The 27,731-nt window shown below is 46.5% G+C and overlaps 1 protein-coding gene across 3 annotated transcripts in view; it reads right to left on the bottom strand.

Moving 5' to 3' along the window:
• epha2b (eph receptor A2 b) overlaps positions 1–24,518 on the bottom strand; it is a 60,188-nt gene extending 35,670 nt beyond the window's left edge. For all 3 annotated transcript variants that reach the window (XM_080215184.1, XM_080215185.1, XM_080215187.1), the window contains exons 1-3: positions 24,401–24,518; positions 13,454–13,521; positions 11,615–12,272 (exon numbers count right to left, since the gene is read on the bottom strand). In XM_080215184.1, coding sequence (XP_080071310.1) covers positions 11,615–12,272; positions 13,454–13,521; positions 24,401–24,482 — 808 coding nt within the window. In that variant the 5' untranslated portion in view covers positions 24,483–24,518. The remainder of the gene's footprint in view (positions 1–11,614; positions 12,273–13,453; positions 13,522–24,400) is intronic.
• Between the last annotated feature and the right edge of the window lie 3,213 nt (positions 24,519–27,731).

Genomic DNA, 27,731 nt, shown 5'->3' with positions numbered 1-27,731 from the left:
TTCGATTCCTGGCTTGGGTCACCGTCTGTGTGGGTTTCCTCCGGGTCCTCTGGTTTCCTCCCACAGTCCAAAAGACGTGATGAGGTTGATTGGCCATGTTAAATCAGCTCTCAGTTAAGGGGACTAGCTAGGGTAAATGCATGGGGTTAGGGGGATAGGGACTGGCTGGGATTGTGGTCAGGGCAGACTCGATGGGCTGAACGGCCTCCTTCTGCACTGTAGGAATTCTATGATTCTAATGAAGGGTGCGCGGGAGAGCACTCCTGGGGGAACGTAACGTACTTTGGACAACATGCCTCGACCGGCAAAAAAAAAATTTCCAAGATTCAAGCCCCAAGTCAACAGCAACACATCTGGAATGGTCTGGCAACATCTGTGTTGAGATTGTGAAATATTTTCTCCGCCACAACTTATGAAAACTTTCCCAAATGCTGGCAGGTCAAAGAGGAAACAAAAAAGGGTCAATGTCTCAAGGAAAGATTTTTTTCCATTAGAACCGAGGGGGTGGACAGCCAAGGCGTCGATCCAAATCTTCCCTTTCATGGAAATTCCTGGTTGGCTATCCTGAACTCATTTTCCAGCCACTCTAGACTTGGATACCGGAGGCAAAGGTTAGAGAAGCGATCAGTGTTCAGATGTAGCCAGGTTAGGGGTGAAGGAGGCCTCCTTTCTCATCTGGGATCCAGTGCACTAAACAGGTTTTTTTGTGCTTGGGATAAAGTCCAGCTGGATAAAAGTCATCCCTCCTGCCGTGACAGGCCCAGGACTGATGTGAATCAACAGTTTAAGTACATAGTTACGGCCTAACACTGCCCTGGAGTCACTCCACAATAAAACTGGATACTGACATAAAGCTGGAGAGGAGAGAGAGGAAATTAAAAACATCATAATCACAGCTGAGCTCAAAATGGTGCCCATAAATTAGCACTTCTTGAAAATTAAATGCCTTCCCATTTACAACAGGATACGGTGATAGCGCTGTGACAAACTCAAGATTAAAATGTTACGGACCGTGACTCTCCCTCACAGGCAAGTGTTGCCAAACACACCCAGGTTAGCACTGACACAGATAATCCTCAGAGTTGCAGTTTATATTTTAGTCAACACTGCCTACTTTATTACCATGGGTAGCTTCTCATGTCAATTATCTCTGTTACTACTCATTATAATTAGTAATATGGGCTATTCTCTTTCCTCCTTCCATGAAGGGACTGGCGCTGACTGGAGTAAGCTCCACAGGTGGCAAATACAATCCTCCACTCACATGTGACCCAGGGGGTGGGAGAGGGGTGGTTAACCTCAACTGATTATTCCCCCCACCCCCATCTCCAGCCCTGACCCAAAGGCACTCACTCCAATTCATAGATTATTGAACGCTTACGGTGCAGGAGGTGGCCATTTGGTCTATCGAGCCCAAAGATGTGCAGGTTAGGTTGATTGGCCATGCTAAATTACCCCTTGGTGTCAGGGAGACAAGCTGGGTAAATACGTGGGGTTACAGGGATAAGGCCTGAGTGGGATTGTTGCAGGCTCGATGGGCTGAATGGCCTCCCTCTGCATTGTAGGAGTTGTATGAATCACCCAACTCTTAGCCACGCCCTTTCCCCCACTCTATCCCTGTAGACCCACACATTTTACCATGGCTAATCCATCTAACCTGCACATCTTGGTGCCCCAAGGAGCAATTTAGTGAGGCCAATCCACCTAAACTGCACATCTTTGGATTGTGGGAGGGAAATCGGAGCACCCAGAGGAAACCCACGCAGACATGGGGAGAAAGTGCAGATTCCACACAGACAGTGACCCAAGGCCAGAACTGAACCCAAGTTGCTGTGAAACAGTGATGCTAACCCACAGATGTGATCAGTTAAATGGAGATGGCAGTTTAGTTCAAATCCAATCTCACGATGGTGACTATTCCTGGTTTCCCTGGTGGTGGACTTTCTAGTAATTTGATGTGATTTGCTAGACCTCTTCCAGGAACAGCTAGGAGTCAGTCACATTGGATCACACATTGACAAGTGTGAGTAGCGTGGGTGTTTTCCTTTTCTAAGCGGCCCACGATCCCTGGTGTAATTAAATATTGCACTTAGCCAGAGTCTAGGGGGCGGGACAGATAGAATCAGAGAAATTACAGCACTGAAGGTCAGCTATTCTGAACCCGTGCCAGGTAGCAACCTGCTTAACCCCGGCAAAAAACAAAACCAATATATAAAAAAGAGAGTGGATTAGTTGATTAACAAGAAATATATCTGAAAAGTAGTGACTCTGATCATAAAGTATGAGTGTCACAAGCAGGCATACATTAACACTGCAATGAAGGATTACTGTGAAAATTCCCCAGTCACTTTGGATTCTGTTCGGGTACATTGAAGGAGAATTTAGCACAGTCAACGTACCTAACCAACACATCTTTTCAAGGTAGAATGAAAATTCTCCAGACACTTGGTGTTTGCACTGGGGACAAAGTCTGTGAAATGAGGTTGGCTGTGTTTATAGCAAAAAAATACATCAGTCTGGTCCTCATCTTCCCAGCTCTTGGGGCACTGAGTGTCTAAGTCAAGCTCCTCATCCTTTGGGCTAAGATCAAGAGTCAATCTTGATCTTAGCCCAAGATGGACGCAGTGCCTTATCCTGTCAGCTCAGATCAACTTTGTCTCTCTTGCGGGGACCTTGAATTGGATTAAATTTGAATTGGATTTTTGGAGCAGGCAATGAGATGGATTTGCATTTTGCCCCATCTGCTCTGAGCATTGGCTTTGTAACGTCGAGAATGGAGTTAAAAAAAAAAGTTTTAAAGAGTCCAGAATAGATCATTAAGTGATGTCCTTGCTCATGCCCGCTCATCAAAAATAGCACAGACATTCATTTCATCAGTTAAACCTCTTTTGTGAAAAGAATGATGAAAGAGAAACTTCCGGAAGGTCTAAAGCTTGTTTGTCTTCGGACTGATTGAGCCATTACATTGCCAGAGTGGGTCAGTTCCTGAGCATTGAATAATGCTGTCACAAAGGAGCCAGGCAACCTTCCACCCACACACAATACAGAGGGGGGGGTGGGGGGAGAAAGAATCACAAGACAAAAACCTTGTGACGGGAGTCAAGGAAGGAACTGACTGACCATTCAAAAAGATAACAGGGTGACTCACTTCAAAAGAATGTAGGTGGGGCAGAGAGGCAAAGCCTGAGGCGGTTGTCAAGCCGGCTGGAAGAGAAGCCTTACGGCAGGGAGTGAGCTACACTCTGGCCTGTCGAGATAAGACTCAATCTTTCCTCGCCTGGGAGAGTGACTTGGCGATAAAGCCAAGGACTGGGAAGGGGCAAAGAGCGTCCAGAAGGGAAGTAGAGCAACAAGCCCTCTGTAGCACTGACCCAGCCTGAACATTTGTTTGTCTAAAGGCTTCCGCCAATGGAAAAAACAAGGACATTCCACTTTGGGAATCTCGCAAAAAAAAATCTGAAATCAGGTCAAACCAGAGGGCGAGGTGGGCTGGAATCATTCCCATATTAGCATGAGAGGGAAAAGTCTCCATATTGAGCAGAGAATGATGCATTGTCCTTTTATTTTAAATTTCAGGGTCCCATAGACACTCAACAATCGTTAGTAAAATCATTGGCAGATTTGCGAATAGCCTTGGGCTGGCTGTGATGGATCGAATCCAACCAGTCACTGCATGTGGTTCACCGTCACTGGGGGAATTCCACTAAACCCCAGCGCGTCCATCCACCCACCCAACCCACAACACAGCAGGCAGGTCGCAGCGACTATTCCAGTTAATAGTAACCCACCCCAGTCTTTGGTCAGTCCAACAATTTCCCTGCAGCCGTCTCTCAAACTCATCCCCTCCACCACATTATTCTTGCGGCTGATAATTTCACCACATAATTGAATTGTGTACAACCACACACACACACACACACACACACACACAAAACTACAACAAAACTCACCAAATTTTGAAGAGTTGTCGTCACATCTGGCGGCAGATGACACCAGCATTCTCTGTCAATACACCAGGGATTTTAAACATAATGGTGACAACTTCTCAGATGGCATTCCTTCATATTTAAAAACTCGATTTCCCTCCTGGAGTGCTTCAGGTACAATGTCAGAATCTGGAGTGCCAGTAGCCCTGACACTCCTCAGTACAGTATGAAGTCACAAACATGCAATCAGAACTCTCCACTCACCTGACAAAAGGGTTAGAGACCTGAAAGCTAGTGGCTTTTGCTACCAAATAAACCTGTTGGACTTTAACCTGGTGTTGAGAGACTTCTTACTGTGTTTACCCCAGTCCAACGCTGGCATCTCCACATCACTCCTCAATATATACATACATACATACAGGTGAGGCTTCCCGTTTGAACAGGCTATCATTGCCTCAATCAGGGAGCTCATACTTCAAGAGGCCAACCTCACGGGCCTCGCCGAATCATTACAAAGACAGAATCCAAGCACTGTACCAGTCACATTGTTATCAACAGGTGCCATCAAGGCACAGCAAGACTCCCCACCGCTTCCACTCCCACATAATTGAATAAATTAAACTGTGTTACAAGTAGGCTTACATTAACACTGCAATGAAACTACCGTGAAAATCCCCTAGTGGCCACGCTCCGGGGCCTGTTTGGGTTCACTGGGGGAAAATTTAGCACAGCCAATGCACCTAACCAGCAAGTCTTTCGGACTGTGGGCGGAGCACCCAGAGGAAACCCACACAGACACAGGGAGAAAGTTCAAACTCCGCGCAGACAGTGACCAGAGGCAGGAATTGAACCCAGGCCTCTGGCACTATGAGGCAGCAGTGCTAACCACGGTGACACCTTGCCGTCCTATTAATTAAGGAGGGGGAGATGCTCGGTAGGAAGAAAAAGCACCAAGGTTAAAGTTGTAGGAGAGAGCAGAGAGAAAAAAAAAATCAAGAAATACTGATTAGCTGACGCCAATAAAGTGTATTTAATCTCTGTTCCTGGGCACCAGTGTAGATTTAGAATGTTGCTTTACCTAATCCCTATTTAGATACCAGTGGAACTAAAGAGTTTTCAGATACCTCGCTCTCTGGCTGGTCTTTGGGAAGGTGGTCGAGATAGCAAGAGCACGTTATCCAGCAGGGAAATCAGTGACAAAGCTCTCTAATTGGAGCTGACAGACTGAGTGCCAAAATCACCACCAGACTTCACACAATCAGTGTTCTGATTGTGAAATACATTACTAGGAAACACTGAACAATGTGTGGGCATCAATTATTGAGATTAGCAAAGATTTTTGTCATTGTCTACATTTGCACATTTTATGAGGCAGACGCAGAAATGAACTCCATCTTGTTGTACTTAAAAATGAATATTTACAGAAAATACACATCAATTATATGGTGCTTTGGAGAGAGTGCATCCAAACCTCCCAGCCAGGCAGCATGCTGAGGCAGCTTGTTTGGTCTTGATTTAGATGGCACTGTGATTAGCACTGCTGCCTCACAGCGCCAGGGACCCGGGATCACTTCTGGCCTTTGGTCACTGTCTGTGCGGATTCTGCACATTCTCCCTGTGTCTGCATGGGTTTCCTCGAGTGTGTGCAGTTTAGGTTGATTGGCCTTGCTAAATTTTCCCTTAGTGGGGACTAGTGGGGTAAATATGGGGGTTACGGGGATAGGGACTGGGTGGGATTGTTGTCGGTGCACACCATGCTGGCACACAGTGGTTAGCACTGCTGCCTCTCAGCGCCAGGGATCTGGGTTCAATTCCTGGCTTGGGTCACCGTCTGTGTGGAGTTTGCACGTTCTCCCTGTGCCTGCGTGGGTTTCCTCCAGTTTCCTCCCACAGTCTGAAAGACATGCTGGTTAGGTGCATCGGTCATGCTAAATTCTCCCCCAGTGTACCCGAACAGGTGCTGGAGTGTGGTGACTAGGGGGTTTTCACTGCAACTTCATTGCAGTGTTAATGTAACTTGTGAAGCTAAAAAATAAACTTAAACTTAATACTGTAAAATAAAATTGACGCACATCCTATTTCCTCCATCTTCTTCCCTGAGTGGGAACTTTGTTTTTGACCTCTCCCTGTCCTCATGCATCTTTTTTTGTTAAACCGCTCCTCGTCTCTCTCACTTCTCCCAGGGTTTATGCACCCTTTGAGTTTGAGTTTTCGCTTATTGTGCGGGCACGTGGGATCTTTGTCTCCAGCTCCAAGTCCCATTGGATTTGTACATGGGCCTCACCAAGCAAATAATCTAAATCGCGCCAGTGTGGGAGGCCCAAGGTTCATTGCGTCTTGGAGGTGCTGACCACAGAGCTTAAGACGAAAGTTAGCCTTAAATTTAGTCACAAGAGCTTAGAGTCTCTCTTTTTTTTGTAGCACACTTGGGAGATCTTCACAGCACGACTCACTGCTTGGGCACTCCTGACCTAGCGACAGGGTGCAAACCTGCCCTTGTGGCTAAGAGACTGCTAGTGTGACTTGTCAGGAAGGGAGTGAGCATTCGGGTGAGGGAGTGCCAGCGGAGGTATTGCCCATGGAAGTGGCACCCCCAGCAAGTGTCAAAACAGTCAGGGGGGAATGAGGTGGGCGGAGGTCACAGAAGGGAGAAGATTTAGCACAAAACATCTATCCAACAGGGAGCAGCCCGGCAATTTAAAACACAGAATGATTGCGTTCTGAATACTTTGAGAATATAGATTCCTGCCCCTGGCAAATACCAAAGTGCCCATCTAAAAACAACATTCATCACAGGGGAGTTTGCTGCTGTGACTGCAGTCAGCTTAATGCCATGTTATCCTGTTTTCTCAATGCTTTAATGAGTAGGTTGTATCGTTGCTCAGAGTCATACGTTTCTCTGACTCCAGAGAGAGAAAAAAAAATGGTGTTGTTTCTGATGCAGCCCCTGTGGTTTTGCTCTGCTGAGTCTCTGTCTGTGGTTTCACATTCCATCACTCCAGGGCAGTACTGTGGAGAGATTTGAAATTCTAACGCATTAACCCCAATCCTGCCATGCTCCACCTGCCCATTACAGGAGGATGCAGCCAGGGAGTTTGTCCCCTGTAACTGCAACACCACCTTCTGCACCCTTTCCTTCCCAACATGTGCTACATCTGTGTAACGCGCAACAGAAAATACTTGGCACTGTATCCCAATACATGTGACAATAATAAATTGAGTAAATAAGACATGGGGCTTGAGTGGCTAGCAGATTGTCCTATACAACATCATCCCAAGTCCAGTTCCAAGCCAAGACTTTGAAACATTGCACTCCAATTGAGACCCTCTCTGCCCTGGAAAGGTCTCTGCCAAAGCCAAGCCTACTTTGAAATGTCTCACAATGAAGCACGTTTATTGTCAGATTTTGCTCCCTCACAGGAGCCTTTTGAACCCCTTCTCTGCCCTCCCAAATTCAACCTTTCCCCGTACTTAGCCAAACCAGTCCTTCACGCACGTAACCCACAGATAGCGGAGTACGGAAAGTATCACAAACAAGCCCATGCCAGTCCTCACCCAAAGGGGTGGGATAGCACAGTGGCGGGGCAGGATAGCACAGTGGCAGAGTGGTTAGCACTGCTGCCTTGCAGCGCCAGGGGGCCTGGGTTCAATTCCAGACTGTCAGTGTTGAGTTTGCACATTCTCCCCATCTCTGCATAGGTTTCCTCCAGGTGCTCCGGTTTCTTCCAAGATTAGGTGGATTGGCCTCGCTAAATTGACCCAAGTATCAGGGGATTAGCAGGGTGGGATTACAGGGATAGAGCCCGAGTAGGATTGTGGTTAGTGCAGACTCGATGGGCCAAATGGCCTTCCCCTATACTGCAGGGATTCAATGAAATGACCCACGCACCCCCTCCCCACTGCCCGATCAGTTAATGTTTGCCCAGGAACAAGGAAACTCATTGCCCTCAGTTAAGATCAGCCAATTCAGCATAGGATTGGAATCAATGTAGCAAGTTTCCTGTCCTGTGAGACCCTTTCTCTTCAGGTCAGTCAACTCGGCACAGAACGAGATTCAACGTAGGATGTTCCCTGGGAGACCTTTTGGTACATCGAGACATCAAGGGGAGCTCGATTTGGAATTGACGCCTAGGGTCTGGGCAGCACAGAGGCCTGAGAGAGATAGTCTTTGGAGCTAAAAATCCCTACCTTTCTCTTGGTGAAACTTCATTGTAAACACATCCCGGTATAATTACAGATTATCAGATTAACCGTCAAACCAGATTATTTAGACCTCCTTGAAAGAGTTGGCTGGTGCCAACCAGTCTGACACTCAGGTCTGTCTTTAACGCGTACAGTTTGTTTAGCTCAGAAAAACAAGAGTTATTGAAAATATCCAATATGATGTTGGACCCCTGCCAGATTCGACCTACAATCGGATCTTGTACAAAAGCTAAGATTATCGAATTCCTCCCCAGCTATCACCCACTAATCTTTCTCTACAAAGAAAACAACACCGGCTAAATGGAAGGTTCCCATTACCGTCAAAAGTCAACCAAATTCATGGACCTCCCGGCACCCAACAGTCCAGGGAGAGCAGCGTGTACGGACATGGGACTTCTACACGATTATCTCGCCCACTCAATTCAATGCCTTTTGTCCACTAATGCTACCTCTACCTCAGCTACTTCCGATTTTGGGAGTGAAGGACATTCCACAGCACGCTGGTCTGTAATTAGCTAACAAAAAAAGGGTGCACAAAGCTCAGGAGGGGCCCAGGCAGAGGAAATGGGTTGGGACACATAGGATTACACAAGCTCCCCACAGTTAGAGCAGCTTCTTCTCAGGCAACTGACACATTCCCTTCGTCTCCGCACAACAGCAGCCATTCCCAAACTGGAGCTACATACCTGGGACGTAGGTTAATGATCTATCAAACTCCCACTTCATCTCACTTGCCCAATTGAAATAGAGTTGCATGTTTCAATAAAAGGACCTTTGGTTAAGTTTCAAAATGTACTTTTTAAGTAGTCTTACATTAACACTGCAATGAAATGACTGCGAAAACCTCCTAGTCGTCACATTCCGGCACCTGTTTGAGTACACAGAGGGAGAATTTAGCATGGCCAATGCACCTAACCAGCACGTCTTTCGAACTGTGGGAGGAAACCCACTGACACAGGGAGAATGTGCAAACACAGGCAGTCACCCAAGCCAGAATTGAACCTGGCTCTGCAAGGCAGCAGTGCCAACCACTGTGCCACCCTGTGGTATGCTATCCCTTACACTTTTTGCATTAAAATGAAGACCCCCTATTCGCCACGCTCCAGTGCCTATTCGGGTACACCGAGGGAGAATTTAGCATGGCCAATGTACCTAATTTTAAAAGAGGACAAATACCAAATGACCCTTTGATGTTATGAACATCAGGAGACCAGTGTAGCCCTGCAAGACCTCTCTTGTAGCTGGTTTTGCACTTAACTAGAGTGCGTGATGGGTTTTGGAATAAGAATAGAGGGAACGTTCATCCCCATTCCATGTCAGGAAGGACAATCTGTTTTGGAAATCAAGAGGCAATGAAATGTCAAGTTGACCCATTTAAAGTTGGCGGGTTCTGTAGGGAATTAGAGAAAACCATTCTAGTCATTTTCTTTCTCGCGCTGGGAGTGAGGTTTGGCCAGGGCTAACGAGTTGAAATTAGGAATCAGCAATAGGAAAGGAAGTCAGGAGAATTTTATTTACCCAAGAGAGTGGTTCCCAGGGAAGAAGAGGACAGCAGACATGGTAGATGTAATGGGACAATTGGACATGTTTATGGAGCAGGAACTGCTCAAAGGAAATGGAGAGTAGATAGGTCGAGCCATCACAAAAAAGAGGGGACAGACTCATTGACCTCTTCCTGTGGCTAAAAGTGACATTGTTGGCAGTGGGGACGGAAATTAGCCTCACCGGTGCAGTTAAACCAAGAGATCAGAACTAAATACTTCACATTCCAGCCTCACCGCAGGAGCAAGTGAAGTTATATCCCCACCCCCCAGGTTTCTTGAATTCATTTCACCCACAACCCAGTCAAAAGTGAGGACAATGAGGGTCACAAATACAAACCCACTCCCCTGTTACCACACAGTAAAATTGCCTGAACTCATGAGGAGTGGGGGAAGGGGAAGAATCCAGTAACAGGGAGGCAGGGACTGTGGAATGTCTGTTTATTATATATGGTGATGGAATTTCACATATGCCTAGAAATAGGGAGGGTCTCCAGTAAATCACCGATGAGTGATGAAGGCCATGTCTCATTAAACAAACTCACTGCACAACAGTGCCCATTGTCCGATGAATTCTTTCCAAAACTATCTATCCCTACCCCCTTTGTCTCCCACCCCCGGCAACATATAACGTTCCCTCATCAAAATTTAAAGCATGGCTGTGTTCGGTGAACAGTGCTCTCTCAGCCAGGCACCTTGCTTCCAGCGTTGCATCAGAATGAACGTGGTTCCAGGGACTAGAACCCAACGCAAAAGTCCACCGGTGCAATTTAAGTCAAGCAAAACAAAGAAGGGATTTGTACACACACTGACACCACACAAGAAAAAAAGGGACTGATCTCTGATCGAATTGAGTCTAAACTCAAGCAAATTGTCTACAAAACGTCTTTACACGTGAATCAATAATCTCTCCCTCAGTAAAACAAAGGAGCTAGTCATCGACTTCAGGAAACGTAGCGGATGACATGCCCCCGCAACGGTGATGAAGTGGAGATGGTCGAGAGCTTCAAGTTTCTCAGTGTGCAGATCACCAATCTGTTCTGGTCCCGCCACACCGCACTAACTAAGGTTAAGAAATGCTTCTACTTTCTCAGGAGGCTAAGGAAATTCGGCATGTCCACTACGACTCTCACCAATTTTTACAGACTCACCAACAAAAGCATCTTTTCTGGATATATCACAGCTTGCTATGGCTCCTGCTCTGACCAAGAAATGAACAAAGTGTTGTGAACGTAGCCCAGTCCGTCACGCAAACCAGCCCCCCACCCACTGATTCTGTCTACACTGCCTCAGATAAGCAGCCAGCATAATCAAGGACCCCACACACCCCGGGCATTCTATCTTCCGCCTTCTCCCGTCCAGAAAAAGACACAAAAGTCTGAGATCACATACCAACCGACTCGAGGACAGCTTCTTCCCTGCTGCTGTCAGACCTTTGAAAGATCCTATCGTACATTAAGCTGATCTTTCTCTTCAGCCTACCCTCAACTGCAACACTGTATTCTACACCCTATCCTTTTCCCCTTTGTAGTTCACGAACAGTATCTTCTGCCTGTAAAGCATGCAAGAAACAGCACTTTATACAGTATCCCAGTACACGTGACAATAAAACAAATCATACCCATATAACATAATGGACACTCCCAACTTAATTTCAAACATTAGATGTGTGGGACAAGCCAAACATTGGTCAGGGATGGAATGCAAGAGATAATTGTGACTAGAACTTCAGTATTTAAAAAGATCAGTAATATAATTGTCAACAAAAACATTTGAAATAAAGCAAAGGGGATGAATCTGGAACCACATACTAATGCAGAGGTGAAATGCAGCCCTTGAGGTACATATTATCCTAGTTTCCTCAGCCCCTATCTCTCAAAAACGATCCTCATTATTTTTTTTAAAGACAGGAGACCAAACTGGAGAACACTTAGCCACACTTACCTTGGCAAGTACCATTCACGACCTCGTACGCAGCCTCACACACACATTGACCAACTGGGACCAGCCACTCGCCATCACTGTTGCAGTGCATCTTAGGTGGTTCTTGGGCCACTGCGTGGTCAACACAGGTCCCAATAACTTCAGAGGGCGCTTGGGAAGCTTCCCCGGCTATCGTTTCTGGAAAGGCAGCCATGTTGCGCACGTTGGCCGGACACTTCTTGTAGTACACACGCACGGACAGCAGGGCGACACAGGCTCCGACATCTTGAAAGGCCAAATAGAAGCCGTTCTGCGTGAGTGGGCCAACAGCGCGCACTTCCACGTTAATCTTCACTTTTCGCGAGCTTACGTCCTCTTGTCTTGTGACTTCATCGGGCGCGATGGTGTCAATCTTTTTGAACTGGGTCTTCCGGAAGATTGTCCCGAAATCGTAGTCCGACTCGGCGTAATAGAGGTTGAAGGTCTCCTTGCAGGAAGTCTCAACCGGGAAGCTGTTGCAGTCTCGCACGGTGAACTTGAGCTCGACAAACACGCGCTGCACATCTCCGCGGTAGATCCAATTGGTCCGTAACCAGTTGTCCTGATTGCCTTCAGCCACATTGCACACACTGTACATGTATATGGGTGTGTCATTCCATACAGTCTGGAGAAGATCCCACTTTAAAACAAAAACCAGAGAAAAGAAATGCACGTGATCAGCTACTTAAAGCTGAAAGTTATTTGTCCCCTAACTCCCATATCTTCTCTCTTCCTCCCCACTCCTGAAGGTTACAACTTTATTAAGTCCGATAGGAGTGACCTCCAGTGCGCCACTGGCATGTAACTATTCACAACCAGTCTTAGCAGATCACAAAGCCATCATAACCAAGCCTAGCTCTGTCCTCACCCAATTCTTACACTGGTACACTTTCATACATGAATCTGTGTGGGCAGCACAGTGGTTAGCAGTGCCAGGGACCCAGGTTCGATACTGGCCTTGGGTAACATATGTGGAGTTTGCACATTCCCCCCGTGTCTGCGTGGGCTTCCTCCCACAGTCCAAAGATGTGCGGGTGAGGTTGATCAATTGCCCCCTGGTGTCCCAGGATGTGCAGGTTAGGTTGATTGGCCATGCTAAATTGCCCCTTGGTGTCCCAGGATGCACAACTTAGGGGGATTGGCCGTGTTAAAATTGTCCTGTGTAGGTTAGGGGCATTAACAGTGCAAATACTTTGGGTCACGGGGATAGGGCCTGGGTTAGATGCTGTGTTGGAGAGTTGGTGCAGACTCAATGGGCCTCCTTCCGTACTGCTGGGATTCTATGAATCACAGGATACCGATTTGACAATAACCACTCTCTAAACCATGGGGGTGACAAGGAAAGTTGAGACAGAGAAGTCCAGCTTACTACTGTGACCCTCTGACCTTTGGTCAGTAAGTGCACAGTGAATGGGTTTAATTGCATTTAAAGGTGAGGCTTCCACAGTGGGATAGTCTGTAAACACTCCCAGGTGAGGAATGGCCGGTTAGAGAAGATACAAGGCAGGTGGTCACGGAGGGAAATCCCTGAGAGAATCTTTGCTTCTCCGGAAGATGCAGCCATTGGGAGGGAGCAGAGGGAAAGACCACAGTGAGCAGCCTGGACTTTATTTCCAATGGTCCATGCCAACAACTGTTCCACTTCAATCAAACATCCCAGCCACTGAGAACAACCACACATCTCCTCTCCATAGGCTTTCAAATGACCAACTGGAACCCTCCCCCAACTCAGTAAAAAACTCATCGCCAAGTGGAAAGTGGAGATGGGTCGGAGTGGTGCTGCAGTGAGGGGAAGGTTGCCCAGCCAGTGGCTGTACTCACAGCTGCATTATATGGATCCGTCAACCAGCCAAGCTCGCCATGAGCAGAGGCAAAATCCAACAGGTCAACTGAAAGACAAAAAGATACAAGAGCATGTTAGAATGAGCAGACGGGAATCCATTCCACTATCGCGACTTAAAAACACTCAACAAAAGGTCAAATACAGACAGTATCCAACAACATTTAGCTATTTTTCTATTCAATTAGGCATTGGATGGAATCACTCGGGTAGGTGAAACGCAGACAGAGATATGTCACAGTGCAGAGCATCCAAAAATATCCAACTCAGATCAACCGGAGTTTTTTTGCTGAAGACTTGAGGTGACTGTTTAATTTTTAATGGACTCAAGATTGACATGCATTTGCACAGGATGCAAGCCATTTGCGGAGAACATCAGCTAAGATCGTGGGTTTCCTCCCACAGTTCAAAGACATGTAGGTGTAGCCATAGTAAATGCATGGGGATGGGGAGCCTGGGTAAGGCGCCCTTTTGAAGAGTTGGTGCAGACTTGTAAAAACAAGAGCAGGACTAGGCCAATTTGCCCCTTCAAGCCTGCTCCACTATTCATTTCAATCATAGAATTCAATACCCTGATCCCTCTTCCCCACCACCTCCCCCCCACAATGTTCCTTGATCCTTTTAGTCCCAAGAAATATACCTAATTCTTCCTTGAAATCAGATATTTTGTCCTCTATTACTTTCTGTGGTAGTGAATTCCACACATTCTGATGGGCCAAATGGCCTCTGTCTGCACTGTAGGGACTCTATAGAAAACCTGCTCAGAACATCAGCGCAAGCACCAGCAGAGACCCAAATCGTGTCCCTCCTGTGTCAATATTTCCCTCAGAACTTTCTCTCATTCATGTTAGGCACCAAATGCCACATCGAAGGGACATGGTGACGCAGCAGTCATGCCCCAGGACTAGAGCTCCAGAGAACCTTACTAATGCTCTGGGGAGCTGGGTTCAAATCCCATCATGGCAATTCAGTTAATAAAATCTGGACTATAATGCTAGTCTCAGTTAACAGTAACAATCATCAGTGGGAGTAAAAACCCGTCAGATTCACCGCTATCGTTAAGGGAAGAAATCTGCCGTCCTTACCTGGTCTGGCTGATCCAGACCCAGTGCAATCTGATTGACTCTTAACTGCCCTCTGAAATGGTCTAACAAGTCACTCAGTTAGGGGTAATTAGGAAGGGGCAACAAATAATGACCCAGCCGGGGATGTCCACATCCCATGAAAGAATTTTTAAAGATTCCTACACTGTCCTCATTTCTCCATCCTCATTCCATAGATAAAGAATTATCGCACTGACTCCTATCCCAGGTGTCAAAAGCTGAGAAATTCCTTGCATTTCTAAATTCTTTTCTCTCGCCATAACTTGTCACCCATTTTTGGCATCACATCATCAATATTTTTGGGTTGATTCTGTCTCCCTGACTCTCAAATCTGAGAGCACATACCAACCAAGAGAACAGCTTCTTCCCTACTGCTATCAGAGCTTTGGATAAAGTTCATTTATTAATGTCACTAAGTTAACGCCGCAATGAAGTTACTGTGAAAATCCCCCTAGTCGCTACACTCCGGCGCCTGTTCAGGTACATTGAGGGAGAGTTTAACATGGCCAACGCACCTAACTGGCACGTCTTTCGGGCTGTGGGAGGAAACCGAAGTACCCAGAGGAAACCCATGCAGACATGGGGAGAATGTGCACACCGTGACCCAAGGTTGGAATTGAACCCAGAGTAAAGGATCTATTATATATTATGCTAGTCCTTCTCTTCACCCTATCTGCAACACTATATTCTGCACCCTTTCCTTCTCCCCTATGTACTCTATGAATGGTATGCTTTGTCTAGCACGCAAGAAACAACGCTTCCCACTGCTAAAGTTAATTTATTAATCACAAGTAAGACTTACATTAACACTGCAATGAAGTTATTGTGAAATTCCCCTAGCTGCCACATTCCACCGCCTGTTTCAGACTATGGAAGGAAACTGGAGCACCCGGAGGAAACCCGCACAGACACGGGGAAAATGTGCAAATTCCACACCGAGTGACCCAAGCTGGGAATCAAACCCAGACCCCTGGCGCTGTGAGGCAGCAGTGCTAACCTCTGTGCCACCTGATCTGTATCCCAATATATGTGACAGTAATAAATCAAGTCAATGGCATCCCGACTTCTCAATTTAAAAACACCTACAAAAAAACTCATCAAATCAAGTTTCTCCCCAAGATAAAATTGCACAGCGCTGACACCCTTCGCCATCACCCCCTACTCTATATATACACACACACACACACACACACACACATCTGCAGCTTATTAGGAAGTGCCCTCAAAGCGAAATGCAGTGTGACCCCTGAACCTCACAAAAGTTGATTCATGTCAATAAATGGGTGCCAAGGGTTCCTTTCCTGTAGCAGACAATCTCCTTTTCAGTGTTACTCACAGACAACCTGTCAGACCTGATCAGTGCCCGATCCACACTCGGCCTTTGAACATTTCAGCGGGCTGTCAGTAGAATTCCACAGAGTCCATCATTAAATAAGATGAGAGGACTCTAGTGTAAAACTATCCAGAAGCCAGCAGAACAAAGATGACAAGGGTAGAAAGACGCGCAAAAATTTCCCACACCCGCCACCTCCCCCTACCCCCCCCCAACACCCAATCAAGTCGTATCCCCTTCTTATCCCGAGAGCAACAATTTAATTGGGTTTACATCCCACAAGAGCTGGTGCCAGCCGTTAGTCTACCCAGGCCTTTATTTGTCAGCCTCGGTGAGGATTATCCCCCCCAGTGGTGATATGAGAAGGTTGGACTCTGTCCCTTTCCAGCCTCAGGACATGGAATTTCAGGAACAGGACACATGGCTGATGGAATAATCACCCCGTCCCTCCAAATCTCAGATCCAGGTTAAAAATCCAATCAATGTGAGGAAGGGATCTGGGACTTTCCTCACCTATTTGGCACAATACCTGAACCAAGAGGTGTTCTGACTTGTTAAGTTGTCAAGGAAGCCACTTTGGCACTGCAAATGTCAGAGGTTGAGCTCATGCCTCGGCCCACGTGAATACCTGAGATCACTGCAGCCCCTGGTTCAATTCCCAAATTGAAATCCACCCCACTCCCCCCCTGCCCACCCCCGCCCCCCCCCCCCCCCCCCCCCCCCCACCCTCCCCAACCCGGACACTTCAGAATCATTTCCATCCAGAAGCTGACAGGTCTGAGACATTTACTTTCATTCTGTCTCCGCAGATGCTGCCAGGCCTGCTGGGTATTTCCAACATTTCCAGTTCCCAGTGCCTGACAGTGTTGTGGTTTTGTATTAGAATTAGAAGAGAGAGAGAGAGAGAGACACACACACACACACACACACACACAGAGAGAGAGAGACACACACACACAGAGAGAGAGAGAGAGACAGAGAGAAAAAAAAGAGACAGAGAGAAAAAAAAGAGACAGAAAGAAAAAAGAGAGACAGAAAGAGAGAGAGAGAGAAGCTGGTTGAAGATGACACATGGATCCGAGAAAGGGTGGAGGAACCAAAAGCACCTTTTATTGAGAAGGTTGCTCACTACAGGGAGGGACAGGCTTGTGGTCTGTGACTGGTTTGTCCACACGGAACTGCAACTGATGACAGCAAAATCCCACATTGTAGATGGGCAGCAGTAAAAAGAGCATCGCATCATGCCCCACTGAACGGCACATAGAACGTTACTTGTTCACCTCCTTAAATATTTCCAAACGGCCTGACATTAAACACTCCCACTCCAATCAGACCTCACTCAAGGAGGGGGGGGTCTTAGACAGGAATTAGGGGATAGGACTGACAGGCTGAATTAGTCCCCGGAAGCCCTACTTTCCCCCAGCTAATCATTACTTCTCCTTAGCTAATTTTACATTCTCTTCTGCCCCTGGTTGCTGTCCCTCGCCTCCACTGTCCTTTTTAATTAGTGTCACAAGTAGGCTTACATTAATGCTACAATGAAGTTACTTTGAAAATCTCTTAATCACCACACCCCAGCGCCTGTTTGGGTACACTGAGGGAGAATTTAGCACAGCCAATGCACCTAACCAGCGCGTCTTTCGGACTGTGGGAGGAAACTGGAGCGCCCAGACACAGGGAGAATGTGCAAACTCCACACAGGCAGTAACCTGAGGCCAGAATTGAACCTGGGTCTCTCGCGCTGTGAGGCAGCAGTGCTAACCACTGTGCCGTTAAGGAGAACAGTCCCAACCTCTCACCTGCGTTTCTCAGTTTTAGTGAAAGAGAAACACATCCTTAAGCATCTGCTGAGAATAAGCAATCTAACAAATTTAGATTCATCACTCAACAAACTACATTACAGCAACTTCCATTGGCAAAATACAACACATTTGCAGCACAGGAACAATCCATTCTGGCCAAATAGTCCCTTCCCATCTGGATGCTCCACACAAGACTTTTATTTAATATTCCTTTCTCCACTGTATTTACCAGTTTCCCCTTAAACATTGACATTCTTCGACTCACCCAAGTCACGTGGTAGTGAATTCCACATTCTGGGTGAAAATTCATATCGGGGAGGTGATGGCCTAATGGTATTATCACTAGACTATTAATCCAGAGACTCAGCCAATGTTCTGGGGAATCTGGGTTCGAATCCCATCACGGCAGATAGTGGAATTTGAATTCAATTCTTTTTTTAAAAATCTGGAATTAAGAATCTACTGATGACCATGAAACCACTGTTGGGAAAACCTATCTGGTTCACTTTCGGGAAGGAAATCTGCTGTCCTTGCCTGGTCTGGCCTATATGTGATTCCAGAGCCACGGCAATGGGGGTTGACTTTCAACTGCCCTCCGAACAAGAGCAACTGGGGATGGGCAATAAATGGTGGCCAGGCAGCGATGCTCATGTCCCACAATTGAGTATAAAAAAACTTCCATGATTATCTTATATTTATAGCCCCTGGCCTCTAGCTCATCGAACCCCTTGATAATCTCAAAGAGCTCCCATCAGGTCATTCGCTTCTCTAGAGAAAAGAGTCGCAGCTTTCCAATCTTTTCTGATGGGCAGAACCTCAATTCTGGTATCTAATAATAATTTCTCCAATGCCTCTATCATTTCCATTAATATGGAGACTGAAGATTCCATGCAGGTTTCACATGACCCTCCCTGCTTTTTAATTCCATCTCTCGAAAAAAACCCCAGCACTGTGACTTTTTTTAATTGCCTCATTAACGTGCACATGGTGTATTTAACACGAGACATTTCATCGAGAAATTATATGGGGAACAGATGCCAAGGCAACAGGGAAAGGTCAATGAAGGTTAAGTCACAAAAAAAAGGGAAATGGGTTTCGCAAAGGTTCTAAAAGAGACACAGGAAGTTCATTATAAAAGCAAATCACTGTGGATGCTGGAAAATCTCAGCAGGTCTGACAGCGTCCATGGAGAGAGAATAGAGCCAATGTTTAGAGTCATCCAGTCTCTTCAGAGCTCTGACGAAGAGTCGTCCAGACTCGAAATGTTGGCTCTATTCTTTCTCCACAGATGCTGCCAGACCTGCTGAGATTTTCCAGCATCTTCTGTGTTTTTGCATAGGCGGTTTGTTGACAGCAGAGTGTGGCAGTGTATCTCACGATGTTCTCCAGAAATCCCCCCACCTGAATACAGTGACAGAAATGGGAACCTTTGGGGAAGTCCAGGTGAAAAGATTATTTGAGTTGGGGTGAGTAACATGAAATCAGGAGCAAAATATTTCAAATAGATTAAGGTAAAGTCGCCATAGTCCCAGATGACCATCGGCTGCCTACTCCTTTGGAGGGGGAAGGTTGACTAGTGGTGATTTAACCAAAGGATCACCACACCTCAGGCGAGGGGCAAGATTGAGAAGGCAACCTCAGGCAATACGGGAATTAAAACACATATTTGGGTAGCAGGTTTTGAACTGGTCTAGGCAACCACAGAGACCCCTCCTCATGGTAAAATGAAAAGTTTCAAGGGTCTAATTTCTAAATTGAAAGTTTTAAACAGAAAATGCCAGAGATAAAGAGTAAGGCAGCATCTCCACTGCATCCTGCTGGGAGACTTCCTTACAAAACATTTTCCATTCCGATGGAAGCATTAGAAAAAGGTGTTTCCAAAATTCTCTGCCTTTGGTTCAAGTAGCTAGTTGCAAGGAATTATTATTTCGCCACCGATTCCCAAGTCAATCATAGGGTTCTATGATTCAATCTTTTTGACTAATTAATTAAACTAAATCAAATTCACTGAGGGACAAATTAAAAGGGGCAGCTCCCAGAAAGGGAACCACCCCAAACAAAAGACAAAGTAGAAAGGAAACTTAAAACTTCAAACTAAAATGTGATTAAAGGGATCGATAATACACCCCAGCCTCTGCAGTGCCCCACAGGCACGGAAGTCATCGGCACTGCCCTCGTACAGTGCATGCTCCCTCTCCAGGGACACCTGCCCACTAACGTAGCCCTGGTAGAGAGGCAAATAGTCAAGTCGGATGACCCCATCGGTTGACCGCTGCCTACCGATTCCCTAGTCAAGAACAACCACGCTGCCCAGACTGACAGTACAGATAAAGTCCAACAATGCCTCTACTTTCTCAGGAGACTAAGGAAATTTGGCACATCTGCTACGACTCTAACCAACTTTTGCAGATGCACCATAGAAAACATTCTTTCTGGGAACATATCACAGCTTGGTATGGCTCTGCTTTGTCCAAGACTGCAAGAAACGACAAAGGGTCATGAACGAAGCCCAGTTCATCACGCAAACCAGCCTCCATCCATTGACTCTGTCTAAACCTCCCACTGCCTCGGAAAAAGTGGCCAGCATAATCAAGCACCTCACGCACCTCGGATATTCTCTTTCACCTTCTTGTGTCGGGAAAATGATACAAAAGTCTGAAAAAAATCAACGCAAGGGCAGCTTCTTCCCATTAGATTTTTGAATCGACCCATCTCATGTTAAGTTGATCTTTCTCTACACCCTAGCTATGACTGTAACACTACATTTTGCACTCGCTCCTTACCTTCTCTATGAATGGTATGCTTTATCTGTATAGCGCACAAGAAACAAACTTTTCATTGCATACTAATAAATGTGACAATAATAAATCAAATCAGTTCCATTCAATTTTCATTCCGATGGAATAAGATGTTCCCAAAATTCTCTGCGTTTAGTTCATGTGGCTAGTTACAAAGGAATTCTCTTTCTCCAGCAATTCCCTAGTCAAGGACAAGCAAGCTTTCCTGGGTTGTGTGGCCACACATCATGGAATATCACGGGCTACAAACAAAAATTTAAACACACATCCCTATTAAGCTGCATACACTTCTCTTATTTATCATTGGCACAAGTAGGCTTGCATTAACACTGCAAAGAAGTTACTGTGAAAATCCCCTAGTTGCCACTCTGGCATCTGTTCGAGTACACTGAGGGAGAATTTAGAACAGTCAATGCATCTATCCAGCATGTCTTTCAGACTGTGGGAGGAAATCGGAGCTCCCAGAGGAAACAAGCAGATACGAAGAGAACATGCAGACTGCACACAGACAGTGACCCAAGCCGGGAATCGAACCCAGGTCCCTGGTGCTGTGAGGCAGCAGTGCTAACCATTGTGCCACCATGCCGCCCAAGCACTCTTTGACGTTCAGATACTCAGTGCTAAAGAGCAGTCTCCAACACATCTCTCAACATTCAGACGTGACAAAACAATCCAATGAGAACCGTGCTCACAAAATCAGCAGGAGTTTGTCTGAGATTCATATACCAAAAGTGACAGAGCTCAAGCAACCCAGGGCGATCACTCTTGTCTGAGAGTTCGGCTTTTGAAAGATACACTTTTGGCCTCAAATCTTTCTGAACACCCCCATTCCACTTCCCTCCAGGAACCATGCTCAGCTAGTAACAGGATACCAGGAGCCCTCCCCTGAGAGTTATTGTTGGTTTTGCAGGAAAAGCAGCTCCGCAGCAACATTTCAACATCATTCACATCCTCTCAGTAACACAGGCAAGAGCCAAATGGGAAGAGGCTATGACAAAACAAGGGGAATCTACAGGAACTCCTGCAGCTGCATTTCAACTTCACATTTTCTGAAAACAGGAATCATTCTTGCTCACAGTCAGCAGCATTCCGCCTGGTGTGGCAACAGGATTCAGGGGGGTGGGTTACACCAAAGGCACAGCCATTCAGGGCAAGGCACTTCAGTTAATTTCACTGCCACCCTTTTTTTAAAAAGTTAAAAGTTTATTTATTAGGGTCACAAGTAGGCTTACATTAACACTTCAATGAAATTATTGTGAAAATCACCTAGTCGCCACACTGCGGAGACTGTTCAGGTACACCCAGAGAGAATTTAGCATGGCCAACGCGCTTAACCAGCACGTCTTTCGGACTGTGGGAGGAAACCCACGCAGGCATGGGGAGAACATGCAAGCTCCACACAGTCAGCCAAGCCGGAAATTGAACCCGAGTCCCTGGCGCTGTGAGGCAGCAGTGCTAACCACTGCGCCACTGTGCCTTTAAGATGCTTAAAGCCCATGCCCGCTTTAACAGGTGGCATCGTGGTTGGCAGCATGACTGGGTAAGATGCTCTTTCAGAGGGGTGGGGAGGGGGTCAGTGCAGACTCCATGGGTCGAATGGCCTCTTTCAGCACTGTAGGGATTCTATGGTCGTAAGTTTCCTTTTCATTCGATACAAAACAGACACAGTCCTAAATTCTCAGCAAATAAAAACACCCTTTCATAAACCATGAAAACAATCATTGCTGGGTGTACAGAAATGTCCTGACAAAGTCTGCGTCTGCGAACAGCAAACAGGAGACAGCCTCGTTACAGCTTCAAAGGAGTAAGCCCCTTCTTTGAAATCTAAACCAACACCTTTCAGTTCACACATCAAACATTCAGCACTTTAAACTTCCAAGTGCACCGTGTCCCCTTCTCTCTTTGGCCTCCCCACTCCCACCCCCACCCCTCCCGCCCGGGTCTGAGGAGCTGGACTCCCCTGATAGACCCCCACCCCGCAACACACACCTGGACGGCCACTGGCTATTCCACCAAGAGCGGCATCACACACAACTTTGATCCCAACGGTGTCCACACTGGACACGAGTGACACAGGGTGGGAGTCGTCCCAGTGTGATCGGGAACAGACCCTTCGGCCCACATATCGGTGCTAGAGGCAATTGCTCTGCATTTGGAAGACGCCAGTCACATCCCCCACAATCCGATCAGAATGAAAATACTGGGAAAGTGCAGCAGGTTTGACATTCAGGTGGAAATCCATCCCAGAGAGTGTGGAATTCTGATGGGAGGGTTTAGCTACTACAGGATTTTAATCTTCTATCAGATACCAGCCCGGCTGCTGAATATCCCAGCATTTTCTGGGATTTTTTTTTATTTCCTATTCAACATTTGTAGGTCTCCGTACCTCCCGATACAAGCCCGAGATGTGACCATTTGATCGAATATAAGTTTCCCTGTAACACCGAATGGGGAGCAGCTTTCCCACCCCGGAGATTTACCTCCGCCCCAATGGAATTTGGATTGGGGGGGGAGGCGGTGGGGAAAGAGTGAAACTAATCAGATAGCTCTTCCAAAAGGGTGAGTACACGCGTGATGGGCCGAGTAGCCTCCACCTGTGCAGCCCAGATCTTATTCACATGGTAATTTTAAAAATTAATGTAGAAATAGACAGATTCTCGCTGAACCCAGGGAGTGGCAGGTGTTAAAAAGGACTGGCACCCAACTTACAGAGGGAGAAATCGCAGATAAGTTACAGAAAGAAAAAAATACAGACAAGAGAGGGAGAAATCGCAGACAATTTAAGTTACACAGAGAGAAAGAGAAATCGCAATTTAAGTTACACGCAGAGAGAGAGAGAAATCGCAGACAATTTAAGTTACAGAGAGAGAGAGAAATCGCAGACAATTTAAGTTACAGAGTGAGAGGGAAATCGCAGACAATTTAAGTTACACAGAGAGAGAAATCGCGGACAATTTAAGTTACACAGAGAGAGAAATCGCGGACAATTTAAGTTACACAGAGAGAGAAATCGCGGACAATTTAAGTTACAGAGAGAGAGAGAGAAATCGCAGACAATTTAAGTTATACACAGAGTGAGAGGGAAATCGCAGACAATTTAAGTTACAGAGAGAGAGAGAAATCGCAGACAATTTAAGTTATACACAGAAAGGGAGAAATCAGACAATTTAAGTTACAGAGAGAGAAAAATCGCAGACAATTTAAGTTACAGAGAGAGAGATCGCAGACAATTTAAGTTACAGAGAGAGAGATCGCAGACAATTTAAGTTACAGAGAGAGAGATCGCAGACAATTTAAGTTACAGGGAGAGAGATCGCAGACAATTTAAGTTACAGAGAGAGAGATCGCAGACAATTTAAGTTACAGAGAGAGAGATCGCAGACAATTTAAGTTACAGAGAGAGAGATCGCAGACAATTTAAGTTACAGAGAGAGAAATCGCAGACAATTTAAGTTACAGAGAGAGAAATCGCAGACAATTTAAGTTACAGAGAGAGAAATCGCAGACAATTTAAGTTACAGAGAGAGGGAGAAATCGCAGACTATTTAACTTAAGGGAGAAAAAAATCACAGGCAATCAGTCCAATTGAAACAGCATTCTTCCAGTATCGACCCAAGTAAAACCCACTCAGAAAAACTTAATCAAATTCCTCATGCCTTTTTCAATATTCTTATAAAGGGTTACAGAAGAGGGATATTGGGACACCTGCCGGACTGTAAGCCCCTGATGCCGATTTCGATTGGGAATAAACACAATTCAGACGCAAGACAGGAGTGTTCCCAGCCCTGAACAACCGTCCGAGACATATCCACTGGGGAATGAATCGATTTCCTGGGTGGGTGAACATTTAAGAGTTGGGGGAAAAAAAGGATTAACAAGAGTGGATATTTACCTTCCTCTGCCTGGTGTGTGGGCACCACGCTGGAGAGCAGCAGGAGCAGGGTGCCGAGGTGCAGGTGGCGTGGCTGTCCCATGGTGAATGCAGCCCAGAACTCCGGCAAAACTCCAATTGAAACTTTTCAGGAAAACTTTTTTTTTCAGAGAGGGAGGGGGGAGAGGAAGGAAGGAGGAGGCGGGGCTTTCATTCATATCCCAGTGACGTCACCGGCCCCGCCCCCTTCCTATTGAACAATGAGATTTCTACCTGGAGACATCCAATCAGCAGCCTTCCCAAATTCCTGAGCAGGGTGTCAGTTTCACCCTGGAGGGAGTGGGGTCTGGCTGTGTGCCCGGGACTGGGAGGTGTCTTGGGAGCCTGAGAACTCTGCTGCGTTCTCACATACTGCACCCTGACTTTGCCCTGTCATTTCTTTTCTACACAGGCAGACAGGCCCGGGCAGGTCATAACGTTACAAAAAAAGAACCTACCCAGGGATCTAATTCTCCGGTTGGAAAGACTTTTGGAGTTAATCCAACACCGAGTCGGCTCATCGCACCTTCCCGTCGTCTCCAACCTGTCTCCGCTCTCCGTTTTTATGTATTAAAGTTTATTTAGTCTTTATCAGATACCAGCCCGGTATACCGGCGGCACAGTGGTTAGCACAGCTGCTTCACAGCTCCAGGTACCTGGGCTCGATTCCCGGCTTGGGTCACTGTCTGTGTGGAGTTTGCACATTCTCCTCGTGTCTGCATGGGTTTTCTCTGGGTGCTCCGGTTTCATCCCGTGGACCAAAGATGTGTGGGTTAGGTTGATTGGCCATGCTAAAATTGCCCTTAGTGTCCTGAGATGCATAGGTTAGAGAGATTAGTGGGTAAATATGTAGGGATATGGGGGTACGGCCTGGGTGGGATTGTGGTCGGTACAGACTTGATGGGCCGAATGGCCTCCTTCAACACTGTAGGGATTCTATGATTCTCTCTGCTTCTTTTGTTATCGTGTTTGCAAGCCCTGTTTTACATGAAAAGCAACTCTCTTCCTCCCCGTCCAATTCTTCACTCTACGGCGATTGAAGCTTCCTCTGTGGCTGTGTTCACACCACTGGATACCTCTCAGTTAGACTCAGATTCTCAAACAAGCTTTATTTACTGCTCAAACACAGCAACTGAATTACATCAATAGTCATTAGTGTCTGAGGCTAAGGAGACAATCAGAGTGCCTCTTAGCTATCGCGTGTTCTTGAGTTGCGATAGCAGAAGCTGCCCCTAAAATAGTTGCAGTGACACGTAGATAACCCTTTATCACGGCTGAAGGAATATCTTCCCTCCACTGATATGGACTGAGCTGCAATGTGTTTCCAACACCTTTTGCTAGTTGTTCCTTCCTCCACTGCCCCCAGGATTTAGAATCATAGAATAGAATCATACTCCGGAATTCTACCGCCCCGCTGGCCATGGAATCAGAGCGGCGGACAAGGGAAATGTCCATTGACCTCGGGCGGGAATTTCCAGTCTCGCTAGAGTGAGGCCATAAAATCCCACCCTGCATTCCTAGAGTGCAAAGGAAGGCTCATCGAGTCTCTCTGACAGAGTATTTTACCCAGAACTTATCCCTGTAAACCCACATATTTACCCCGCTAATCCCCCTAACCCTCACATCTCGGGGCAATTTAGCACGGCCAATCCACCTAACCTGCACATCTTTGGACTGTGAGAGGAAACCGGAGCACCCAGAGCAAACCTATGCAGACATGGGGAGAATGTGCAGACTCCACACAAATGGTGACCGAAGCCGGGAATTGAACCCAGGTCCCTGGCGCTGTGGGGAAGCAGTGCTAACCACTGAGTCATTTACCAGAAGGCTGCTGTCACTTAGGCAAATAGGTCAAATTGGCTTCCAGTGCACCAGCAAAATGCCTCAGGGGACTGATCCTGGCAAGTTGCCAGTTTCTCCAACAGCCTGAGGCCCAATTTGTGTTGTGTTCCTGGCCTCTTTGGACCAGATGCAAGTATGCTGTCATTTGGGTGCCTTGAAAAGGGTGTAGCAAATTTAATGCCCCAAATATCAGCTCATCTGAGACCAAATGCGAAGAGCAGGAACCAACCTCTGCCAAACAATGCTCAAAACATTTAACAATATCTCTGCTCTCTGTTATCACCAATCCAATGCAATTTACCACCCATCCCCAGCGCATTATCTTCCCAATTAGTCTCTTGTTAAAGGTGGAAGCAATTATCTGTGAGAGTGTAAATAGAAAATGTTAAAATCCAGGTCCCCTCACAGACACAGACTTTGACATCAATCCCAATTCCATCCTCCGATCCCAACTCAACATCCACTGAGTTCAAACCTAGGGTCGCGTGACTGAGTCCTGCGATAGATTTTCCGACTCCCACACTTTCGATTATTCTCTGAGGTGAATGCCTTTTTTTTGCCATTCAGGGATGTACTCACAAGACTTTAAATGCAGGTAGGCTTTCAGTTATCTGTCCAGGATAATTAATGGAACAAACTTCCCAGTGATTAGTTTTAACGACTCAAATTATCCTGGGCCTCGATAGGATTTCAGCTCCCATCGATAATTAAAGAGCAGCACAACATCTGGCCTCGTTTTAATGATACGTTATTCAGAGAATTCATTCCAAAGAAACAAATAATTAACAATCATGCAATACATATCATTTATAACACATTAACCTTTTTATATCGTAGAATACCTTCAGCGCAGAAGGAGACCATCAGCCCATTGAGTCTGCACTGAACACAATCCCACTCAGGCCCTATCCCCATTTATATATCCTAGCTAGCCCCCCCCGACAATAAGGGGCAATTTAGCATTGCCAATCCACCTAACCCACACATCTTTCCGACTGTGGGTGGAAACCGGAGCACCCGGAGGAAAGTCACGCAGACACGGGGAGAATGTGTAGACTCTGCACAGACAGTGACCCAAGGCTGGAATCGAACCCTGTGAGGCATCAGTGTTAACCACTGTGCTACCTTGCCGCCCAGTTCATTAGAAAATTGCATCTGTGTGCACTTTCTGCTTAATATCCCTTGATTTTTGGTGTTATCTGTTTGCCACGTTCACACGAATGAGGAGCAAGAATAAGCCATCCAGCTCATCTGATTAGGGCCTCCCCTCGACTCTCCTGCCCACTCCTCCATAACTCTGGGGTGGGCGGCACAGTGATTAGCACTGCTGCCTCACAGCGCTAGGGACCTGGGTTCAATTCCCAGCTTGGGAGTCTGCATGGGTTTCCTCTGGGTGCTCCAGTTTCCTCCCACTGCCTGAAAGACTGGTTCGGTGCATTGTCCCTGCTAAATTCTCCCTCAGTGTATCCGA

Source organism: Carcharhinus amblyrhynchos, chromosome 30, assembly GCF_965287045.1.
Source record: "Carcharhinus amblyrhynchos chromosome 30, sCarAmb.v2.hapA, whole genome shotgun sequence".
NCBI classification, from domain to species: Eukaryota; Metazoa; Chordata; class Chondrichthyes; order Carcharhiniformes; family Carcharhinidae; genus Carcharhinus; species Carcharhinus amblyrhynchos.
Note: the sequence above shows the minus strand (reverse complement) of the source record. Positions and strands in the feature narration are given on the sequence as shown.